Here is an 11,729-nt window from a genome sequence, read left to right as displayed (position 1 = left end):
AACAATAAAAATCAAGCAGACTCCCCAGAGCTCTCAGGGACAAAACCATCCAGCAAAGAATCCATGTGGAGGGACGCATTGCTCCAGCTGCATATGTAGCAGATGATGCCATTGTCTGGCATCAATGTGGGAAAAGGCCCTTGTTTCCATGAATGCTTGATTGCCCAGTGTAGGAAAATGACAGGTCAGTGAGGTGGGAGTAGGTAGGTGGGTGGGGTAGCACACTCATAGAAGTATGGGGTGAGGGAATAGGATAGGACAGATCTGGAGAGGAATCCGGGACAGGGGATAACATTTGAAATGTAAATACATAAAATATCCAATAAAAAATAGGAGTTGATATTTGACCCAATATAGTAACCAGAAATAATATTTTCTAATGTAACACTGTTTCTTTTCCTTTCAGAAATACTCTAAAATGATATTGATGTTAAATAATTCAGAGACTAGTTCTTGCCTAACAAACACTGAGCCCTTTGATGCCTCCTTCAGATGACTCTTCATGACTTAATGTTTTTTCCACTTGTTAGTCTCAGCTCAGTGAGTGTATACACCCCACAGGTGTTTTAGTGGACTTCACACTTTTTCTTAATTGTGTGTTTTCCTACTGAGAATCAGGATTTCCAGGTGCCAAGTGAGAGATTTATGAGCCCTTGGAGACTCACAGTGACTCTGTGAATGGTACATAATCTAGGACTAAAACGTTATAAAACAGATTGGACTCCAGGGAACTGAGGGAGTGTTTGGATACTGGTGGGCCTGAACCAGGACAAAACAATGCTTCATAACCTTGATCCACTCGGATCAACCAGACATCTTTTACCAGTTTGTTGATGTGCTCCCAGGGATGAATAGTCCAAGATTCTCAACTGAACAGATATCTGGGTTTTATCAATTATTTAACAATGTTATGCAATTATTCATTGCTTTCTCTCTCCTGATTGTCTTCATTGAGTTCCAGGAACAAATTTCTTGTTTCTCCTTAAGCATTCTTGCTTCTCCTGGCTACTATCAAGATGGGCATTTTGTTATCGGAGGACTCTTTTCCCTCAGAGTGACTGCTAGAGACAAAAGAATTAAATTTGGCTTTAATGATACAATGGCTATAATACCAGAAGCTGTTATTGTGTAAGTGTTTGACTTCTCTCTTAAAAAAAGAAAATAGAGTTTCAGGATTTCACACATATAAACAAGATATATTGATCTGACGGTGTTCTGCTGTTTCCCTTGCAATGTCTCCTGCCTTCAACTTTATGGCTTCTCTCTGTCTGTCTGTCTTTCTTTCTCTCAGTCTCTCTCCAATTTTAACGTATTGAGTTCATTTAGGCATGCCAGTACTGCAGGAGTATAGGGCATTATCTAGAGTCTAGGCAAGCTACTAGACAAACCTCCTATTGAAATTGACTGTCCCTTCCTCAGTAGCCACCAAATGCAAATAGATACTCAGCCATGACTCTGTGTGTCTCTCTCCTAAACATGCTGAATTCTCTTAAATATGTAAGAAGATTTTGAAAGCACTTTGCTGTCAAAACCAATCTGTCTTTTTAGTTATATAGTGTAGTGCATTGAGAAGATTTTAGTTTTCTTGTTTAAATTCACACTTGACACTATTTTTTTCAGTTGCTATTGGTGATTAAGTACTGTGTCTTTTACTGAGGTTTATCTTATTCTTCGAAGACTGCATGAAAACTAAGTTTTAATATTTGCTATTTCCCACATGCTTTACTCTTCCATTATATTTCTCAGACACAAATTGTACAATAAATATTGAAAAATATACATTTGATAGTATGTGGTGGTGCAAAATGTAATCCCAAAACTTGAGAAGCAGAGGCAGGTGGATCTTTGTGAGCGTGAGTTTAACCTAGACTACATAAGGAGTTTAAATTAAACATTGGTTAATAAGCAAGATGCTGTCTCAAAAAAATTCAAAAGCAAAATAATCGATTTAATAACAAGTTGTACTACTCTAATATTGAATAGACTGCCTGTGTCTTGGAATAGCCTGTACAATTTTTATATGAATTAAGTTCTTATAACTAAAAATGCAGAATTTGATTGGAAGAATGGGAGGAGCTACATATAGAAAAGAGAGGGAGGTAAAGAATGTAGTTATATTTTATTTATTATATTAAATATATAAATTCATATAAATAATTGTATTTTATAATTAATATAAAACACAAATATTTAAAATAATTAATATATATTATTAATTAATATAAAAATAACATAAAAAATGATCTTTCCAATTTTTCCTCCCAGGAATCTCACCAAAAATTATCAGCACATGTTGGCAATGGTTTTTGCTATAGAAAAAATCAACAAGGACCCAAATATTCTATTCAATATGTCCCTGGGATTCTATCTCTTCAATGATGACTTTTTTGAAACAAAGGCCATGGAAAGTTCTATGGCTTTGCTCTCAGGAGAGAGCCCCCCAATTCCTAACTACAGCTGCAGGCCTGAGAAAACTGATAAGCTGGTTGCAGTGATAGGAGGCATTTCAACAGGAATATCAGCTCAGATCTCCCGAGTTCTAAGTCTCTACAATGTCCCACAGGTACACAAAGCATCTTGCTTCCTAGGTTAAAGATAGTAAGATAGTAATAAATGCTAATTAATCCAGTTATTGATTATTGATGAGGTATAGGACTGCTTAATAATTCACTATTTTGTTATCAATTTTACCTCTTAAGTGTAATATTTTCTTAACATAAAATGTGAGTAAAATAAATTTAATTTGGAAATCTTTAACATTGAAAAAAATATAAGTAAAAGTAATGACAACCTGAATTCTTTCCACTCCAAGAAAATTTCTTTTGCTATTTACCATTTTTAATACTGTCTTTCTTTTGTATCCAGGTTTAGAGCATCACAAATCATGAGGGCTATAATAATTCTATGCACATATGTACACAATAACTACTATGAACACATTTCTGATTATTTTACTGTGGTATCATCTCAGATTGCTATATAACATTCATTTATACTCACTGGGTCAGACTTACTATGGATGGACATTTAGGCTGTTTGTAATTTTCTCCTGTTGATAAGAAAGTGTTTACTTTTGCCTTTGTTTAAAAATCATTCTATTGATCAGTAATTATTTCTTATAAACAATGCTAGAGAGGTAGCATTTATAAGACAATTGCATCTTAATTAGTCATAAACTTAGAAAGGTTTACTTAGAAAGTTTGCAAATAACAGGGATCCAGTATTTAATGTTTCCTTCTATCCTCAGTGAAATAACTTAAATGTTAGTAAAATGAATGAGGCTGCCATGCTGTTTCATATTTATTATCAATTTTTACCTATTTGTTTTTTTGAGCATATTTTTTATTCAATATATTTTTTATTTAAATTTCAAATGATTTCTGCTTTTCTGACCCCCCACTCCCTGAAACCCGTACACCCCCTTCCCTCCCCCTGTTCTCCCACCTACCCCTTCCCACTTCCCTGTTCTGTATGGCATTACATTGCTACACTGAGTCTTTCCAGAACAAGGGGTTTATTTTAACACACATTCTCACTATGCAAATTTGAGCAGTGTTGAACTTCCTCTGCAGCCCAAGATAGCATTAGGGAGATCCTCATGCCTTTGCTTGCCCAGGGCTAGGATTTTAATCATACTCTATCATGCTTGACGAAATTTTTATTTTTATAAGATTTTATGAGATATTTTTTAAAATATTTGTCATTTTACTTATTTACATTTCAAATATTGCCTCCTTTCTCAGTCTAACCTCCCCAAATCCTGCATCCCACCCCCCTTCCCCTTTGACTCTAAGAGGGTAATTCTGAAAATACCAACCCATTCTGGCCTCACTCCTCTAGCTTCCTCCTTTACTAGGACAATAAGCCTCCACAGGACCAAGTGCCTCTCCTTCCTTTGGTGCCAGATAAGGCATTCCTCTGATACATATACAGTAGGAGCCATGGAACCACCCATGTATATAGCTGTGTCCAGGGGATCTCTGACTTGTCCAGTTAGTTGATACTGTTCTTCATAAGGTATTGCCATCCCTTTCAGCTCCTTCAGTCCTTCCCCTAACTCTTCCACTGGGGTCCCCAGGTTCAATCCAATGGTTGGCAGTGAGATTCTGCCTCTGTCTTCTCTAGGTGCTGGCAGAACCTCTCAGAGGACATCTGTACTAGCTTGAGGATAGTTCAGTGATGCCATCCCTCTACTTGGGACCCTGTCTATTTGGCTAATTCCAATTCAAAGGAATTCTGTACTTTTTTGGCTAGTATCTACTTATCACGGAGTATATTCTTTTTGAGTATGTCCTCTTGGGTCTGGGTTACCTCAACCAGGGTGATATTTTGTAGTTCTATCCATCTTCCTGTGAAATTCATGTTATCCTACTTTTTAATAGTTGAAATTCAAATTTTCTCTTTCACCTATGGCTAGCTGGCTGCCTGTGGCTACTGAATCTTACACACATAGCCTAACACAAGTTCAATACACTCACAATGTCCTGAAGCATTTTTATCATTTCTTTTAGTAATCCCCTCACACTTCTTAAGCACGAACTGTGGAGCTGACAGTGCTGTATTGTAGACCATATTCTATTCATGTTTCTTTGGTTTTATCATGTTGACATTTTTGTTAGCTTTTTTTCTGTGTAGAATAAGTACACCATTTCTAGTGTATGTAAATGAATCCCTAATATATGCAAATCTTTCCAACTTTACCTGTGACAGATAACCCCTTCTTTCAATTTCTTTTGTTTTTAATTTTATTTGATATATTTTTCATTTACATTTCAAATGATTTCCCATTTTCTGGTCCCATACTCCCCAAAAGTCACATAGGCCCCCTTCCCACCCTCTGTTCTCCCACCCATCCATTCCCACTTCCCTGTTCTGGTTTTGTCTTATACTGCTACACTGAGTCTTTCCAGAACTAGGGGCCACTCCTGTGTTCTTCTTGTACCTCATTTGATGTGTGGATTATGTTTTGGTTACTCCAGTTTTCCAGGCTAATATCCACTTATTAGTGAGTGCATACCATGATTGATCTTTTGAGACTGGGTTACCTCACTTGGTATGATGTTCTCCAGCTCCATACATTTGCCTAAGAATTTCATGAATTCATTGTTTCTAATGGCTGAATAGTACTCCATTGTGTATATATACCACTTTTTTTGCATCCATTTTTCTGTTGAGGGATACCTGCGTTCTTTCCAGTTTCTGGCTATTATAAATAGGGCTGCTATGAACATAGTGGAGCATATATCCTTATTACATGCTGGGGAATCCTCTGGGTATATGCCCAGGAGTGGGATAGCAGGATCTTTCGGAATTGATATGCCCAGTTTTCTGAGGAACCCCCAGACTGATTTCCAGAGTGGTTGTACTAATTTGCAACCCCACCAGCAGTGAAGGAGTGTTCCTCTTTCTCCACATCCTCACCAACACCTGCTGTCTCCTGAATTTTTAATCTTAGCCATTCTCACTGGTGTAAGGTAAAATCTCAGGGTTGTTTTGATTTGCATTTCCCTGATGACTAGTGAAGTTGAGCATTTTTTAAGATGTTTCTCCACCATCCGAAGTTCTTCAGGTGAGAATTCTTTAACTCTGTACCCCATTTTTAATAGGGTTATTTGGTTTTCTGGGGTCTAACTTCTTGAGTTCTTTGTATATATTGAATATTAGCCCTCTATCTGATGTAGGGTTGGTGAAGATCTTTTCCCAATTTGTTGGTTGCCAATTTGTCCTTTTGATGGTGTCCTTTGCTTTACAGAAACTTTGTAATTTTATGAGGTCCCGTTTGTCAATTCTTGATCTTAGAGCATAAGCTATTGGTGTTCTGTTCGGGAAATTTCCCCCTGTACTGATGTCCTCAAGGGTCTTCCCCAGTTTCTTTTCTATTAGCTTCAGAGTGTCTGGCTTTATGCGCAGGTCCTTGATCCATTTGGAGTTGAGCTTAGTACAAGGAGACAAGGATGGATCAATTCACATTCTTCTGCATGTTGACCTCCAGTTGAAACAGCACCATTTGTTGAAAAGGCTATCTTTTTTTATTGGATGTTTTCAACCCCTTTGTCAAGGATCAAGTGGCCATAGGTGTGTGGGTTCATTTATGGACCTTCTATCCTATTCCATTTATCCACCTGACTGTCACTGTACCAATACCATGCAGTTTTTAACACTATTGCTTGTTTATATTGCTTGAGGTCAAGGATACTGATTGCCCCAGATTTTTTTTTGAGAATAGTTTTTGTTGTTGAGAATAGTTTTAGCTATCCTGGGTTTTTTGTTATTCCAGATGAATTTAAGAATTGCTCTTTCTCACTCTATGAAGAATTGAGTTGGGATTTTGATGGGTATTGCATTGAATCTGTATATTGCTTTTGGCAAAATGACCATTTTAACTACATTAATCCTGCCGATTCATGGGCATGGGAGGTTTTTATATTTTTTGAGGTTTTCCTCTATTTCCTTCTTCAGAGTCTTGAAGTTCTTGTCATACAGATCTTTCACATGTTTGATAAGAGTCACCCCAAGGTACTTTATACTGTTTGTGGCTATTGTAAACGGTGTCATTTCCCTAATTTCTTTCTCAGTCTGCTTATCCTTTGAGTATAGGAAGGGTACTGATTTCCTTGAGTTGATTTTATAACCTGCCACTTTGCTGAAGTTGTTTATCAGCTGTAGGAGTTCTCTAGTGGAGTTTTTTGGGTCACTTAGTTAGACTATCATATCATCTGCAAATAATGATAGTTTGACTTCTTCCTTTCCAAATTGTATTCCTTTGACCATCTTATGTTTTCCAATTGCCTGATCTCAAGTACAATATTGAAAAGATAATGAGAAAAGGGGGCAGCCCTGTCTAGTCCCTGATTTTAGTGGGATTGCTTCAAGTTTCTCTCCATTTAGTTTGATGCTGGCTACCGGTTTGCTGTATATTGCTTTTACTATGTTTAGGTATGCGCCTCAAATTCCTGTTCTTTCCAAGACTTTAAGCATGAAAGGATGCTGAATTTTGTCAAATTCTTTTTTAGAATCCAATGAAATTACCATGTGGTTTTTTTCTTCGAGTTTGTTTATGTAGTGGATTGCATTGATGGTTTCCATATACTGAACCAACCCTGCATCCCTGGAATAATGCCTACTTGATAATGGTGGATTATCGTTTTTATGTGTTCTGGTTTTCGGTTGGCAATAATTTTATTGAATGTTTTTGCATCAATATTCATAAGGGAAATTAGTCTGAGGTTCTCTTTCTTTGTTGGATCTTTGTGTGGTTTTGGTATCAGCGTAATTGTGGCTTCATAGAAGGAATTGGGTAGTGTTCCTTCGGTTTCTATTTTGTGGAATAGTTTCAAGAGTATTGGTGTTAGGTCTTCTTTCCTTCTTTCAATTTCTTGTCTTCTCCAGCCTAAGTTCTGTATGTCTGTTCTCAAATAGTCCTGTGTGTTTGTTCCTCTGTATGCCAAGTCTTACATCTTTCTTCCTTGATTAATTTTCACATTTTCAGAGCACATTTTTGAGTTGAAAATTTACATAGGTTGTTCTCTTGTGGGTTTTCATTTGACTTACTTGGATAGTAATTTTCACTAGGTTTATTTAGTTATCTATATTTACTTTCAGTTCTTTTCTCCACATTTTAAAATTTCTCCACCTAATGCCTGTTCTATTTAGATTCAGAATTGATTCTCTTTTTGCATGCCCCTGCTTATGTGCTCAATGTTTATGATTTTTTGTTATTATTGGTAACTCTATGCAGCATATGTAACTCATGCCATTTTCCTTATTCTCTTTGATTTCTAATACTGAGGAATCATGACCTGATGGAGGTGCCATAGTTGTTTTTTCTGTCTCTCTCTGAGTCTCCCTCTCCCCCTTTCTGTCTCTATCTCAGTGTCTGTCCCTCTCTCTCTTTTACAGTGTGTGTGCCTGTGTGTTTGTGTGTGTATTCAGGAGTGCTTCCTTGTGTTTGACCATGTGTGTGTGTGAGTGTGTGTGTGTGTATGTGTGTGTGTCTGTGTGTGTGGGTGTGTGGGTGTGTGCACACTCTTGTGGGTGTACATGAGTGTATGTGTGTTTGTGTGATATGTGTCTCACATATCATGTATATCAGGAGTGTGTAGGTATGCATATCAGGACAAATGATATTCTTTCTTCATCACTTTCTTCACTGTTGTTTGAAATCAGAGTACTGAATCAGAAGCTTGAGATTTTGAGCTGATTGGCCAGAAAAATCTAGGGCTTTATCTGTCTCCACCCTGCTATGTTAGGGTACAAGCACACACAGCCATGTCTGACTTGTTATGGGGATTCTGAGGATTCTACTGTAGGCCCTTCTGCTTGTAAAGCAAGCATTTCATATCCAGTGAGCTGAGCCACGGATTTGTCAGAACATCTTCATGCATGTATAGCATTATACATTGTTCTTCAGTCTCCTCAGCCCGGGCTTTGACCTACTGTACTCTACAGTTATAATTTGATGTTGAGTTTAGCTTCTAGACACCAAAACAGTAAACTAAATCTTCCCTCCATAAACTACCTGAGCCAAGCCTCTTCTTACCTAACTATTCAGTTTATTGCCATTGTGACCTTCCATTTTGACCCCTTCCTCTGAGGCAAACTCATCCAGGCCTGTTCAATTTCCTGCAGACTCTGTGAGATGCTTTCATTCCACATACTCTTTTTACATTGCTCCATAGATTCCGTTTTGTTTGTTTGTTGGATTTGTGACATCAAGTAAATAGGCCTTTAGTGTTAATTTTTCTCCATTTCTATTATCAGGAAGAATAAAGTTTTGAAGTGAGAGATTTGCAAATGGTTGTGTTTGACTGGTATTACCTGAGTGTAGATCAGGAGATAGATACTCTGTGGACTTTTTTCATTTGTTCTATAAAAGGACAAAGGAAAAGGTACATTTTGTGTATGCAGTGAAGAGCAAATGACATAGGTAACAAATTGGTATTACTTAGTAAAGTGATTTAACTATTCAATTTCTCCTAGAGTTCATAAGCAGAAGAGGTAAACCAAATCATTTTTAAATAAATCTAATTGTCATGACTTATATAGTAACTTTCTTTCTGTTCAGATCAGCTATGCTCCTTTTGATGCGAGTCTTGGGACCAGAATCCAGCTCCAGTCTCCTTACGAGTTTCCTGTGCACACTGCAGCTCTGTATCAGGGAATTATTCAACTGCTGCTCTACTTCACTTGGGTCTGGGTTGGTCTGGTGGTTCCAGCTGATATGAGGGGAGAACTCTTCATTAATGAAATCACAGAGGAGATGATTAACCATGGAATTTGTGTTGCATTTGCAGAAAAGGTTCCAGTATTTCCTCTTTTTGGTGACATAGGGTGGTACCAATTAATGGCACATCTCAGATTGACATGGGTTGTTATTGCTTTTGGTGACACTCATGATTTTCTGACACTTGTCTCTCTCATGATTACTGCCCGTAGTTTTGGTAATGTCTGGATCACAACTTCTGATTGGTATACTTCCACATTACCCTTTAAAAGAAATCCAATTTATGCATACTTTGGTGGAGCATTATCATTTTCAGTTCACAAGGATGAAATTCTGGGATTCAAGGATTTTCAAAGAAGTGTTCACCCTAGAAAATACCCTCATGATATCTTTATCCAGTGTGTGTGGTCAAATTTATTTGAATGTTCACATTTCTATGAGCATGGAGTCAAGAAACTAAGTCAATGTGAGCAAAATGGCAGCCTGAGCACACGATCTCTAGATGTTTGGGATATGAATACCTCACCCTTGAGTTACAAAGTCCATGCAGCTGTGTATGCCATTGCCCAGGCACTTCATGAGGAGCTGTTACTCAGAGCAAATGGAGACTCATTGGATCAAGGTGGACTCCAGGCTCCTCTCCCATGGAAGGTAAAAATAGTATGTTTGTGCTTTCCTAGGGTATTGGGCCTTGGCTTTTAATTATTGCATTTTGGTTCATAATCTGACATAGTGTTAGAAAAACATTTCGTATGGTAGCAGACTTCTTTATATTACTATCTTCTTCACAAAGTATTCATGTTTATTCTGTAGCATAAAGTAGCATAAATAAATAGTTAGAAAAAAACATGTCGTCGTGTTTAAAGTTGAGCTAACATTTCTATCAGGAAACAATATGTGCATGCTGTTGAGAAAATGATATTCCTAGTTTAAACAAATTAAAACAATAATATTTAGGTTATTTAATTTTCACATCTTTTATTACTCCTTTTAATGTTCTGTGAAGTAATGATAATACACAACGAGGAGATTTGTACAAGTATAAATGTGGCTTATTTTAAGGCTTTTAGGTACATTTGATATCAAAAGTTTGTATTGTTTTCATAAAAAGACCCTAGAAGAAGACATAGCTTTTATGAGACTACACAGTATCATCCATGACTGTTCTCCAGCCTACTTCTTTGACTTGGTGCTGTTGTTGTGTTCTATTGTACTTGGTTCTACCTTTGTTCTCCTCACCACACAGCCTCATATACCTTGCAATCCAGGCTGTGTCTTTTATAGGTTGCCTCTCATGTCCTGAGCCTCAAATTAAATCAGTCATTCATTGGTTGATCAGTCCCACACATTCTGAGCCACCATTGTCGCAGTATATCTTGTAGTCAGTACAGATTGTGAGTCCAAGATTTGATGAATGGGTTGGTGTCAGACATGTACCACTGGAAGCCATGCCCGGTTACAGAAGATGGCCAGTTCAGGTTCCATATTCTCCATTACTAAGTTCTCGCTAAGGTGACCTTCATAGGTTTCAGGAAGTTCCATTTCACTAGGTTTGAGATCTACTCAAAATGCCCTAGTATTCCATCTCTCTCTGTGTCTCTCTGACCATACCCTCTCCCTGCGTACTGCCCTTCACATTTTTTCCCTTCTTGTTCCTATCTCCACATACCCTCTAACCTACGCAACAAGTCTTTTGCATTTCCAGGGACATTCATTTGACCAGTCTACCCCCAACCCCAAGAACTCACTTGTTACTTATACTCTCCAGAGTAGTATTCCATTAAGTAAATGTACCACAATCTCTTTATCCATTCTTCCATTGAGAAACATCTACTTTGCTTCTAGTTTCCTGATATTTTAAACAAAGACAATATGAACTAATTGAGCAAGTGTTCTTTTGGTAAGATGTAATGTTCTTTGGTTATATGCTCAAGAGTGGTATACATGGGTCATGTGGTAGATAGGTTTTCTGAGAACCCTTCATATTTATTTCTGTAGTTGATTTACAAATCTTTACTCCCTTCATCAATGTAATTGTGTTCTTCTTACTCCATTTCCTTGCCTTTATGAGCTGTAACTTTTAACATTGATTTTAGCCATAATGACATGTGTACACGAGAAGCTCAAATTAGTTTTGATTTGCATTTCCCTAATGGATAAGGATGTTGAATATTATTTTTGTATCATTCTCACCCCTTTGAGATTTCTCTATTGAGAATTCTCTGTTTAACTCCATACCTAATTGTAAAAATTAGATTTGTGGTTTGTTGATGCCTTGTGTCTTAGGTTCTTTTTATATTTTGTGTATTATATCTCTGTCAGATTTAGAGTTGGTAAAAAGTCCATTTCCATTTTGTTGACTGCAATTTTGTCCTATTGATGTCTTTTGCCTCTCAGAAGCTTTTTGTTGTCATGAGGTCCTAACTCTGCTCTGTTTAGAAAGTTTCTCCTGTGCTAGGATGTATAGAGTTAAATACATTTTGGCAGCACATTCCACACTATGTTC

General features: G+C 37.2%; 1 protein-coding gene across 1 annotated transcript in view; it reads left to right on the top strand.

Annotated features, from left to right (window-relative positions):
* Positions 1-910: 910 nt before the first annotated feature.
* Positions 911-11,729, top strand: part of LOC127677640 (vomeronasal type-2 receptor 26-like) — a 34,422-nt gene continuing 23,603 nt past the window's right edge. Inside the window, exons 1-3 of the mRNA XM_052172679.1 lie at positions 911-1,128; positions 2,266-2,563; positions 9,065-9,874. Of these exons, the coding sequence (XP_052028639.1) occupies positions 911-1,128; positions 2,266-2,563; positions 9,065-9,874 (1,326 nt within the window). The remainder of the gene's footprint in view (positions 1,129-2,265; positions 2,564-9,064; positions 9,875-11,729) is intronic.

The sequence above is a fragment of the Apodemus sylvaticus genome, chromosome 2, assembly GCF_947179515.1.
Source record: "Apodemus sylvaticus chromosome 2, mApoSyl1.1, whole genome shotgun sequence".
NCBI classification, from domain to species: Eukaryota; Metazoa; Chordata; class Mammalia; order Rodentia; family Muridae; genus Apodemus; species Apodemus sylvaticus.
The sequence above is the reverse complement of the archived record's forward strand: the minus strand, read 5'-3'. Positions and strand labels throughout refer to the sequence as shown.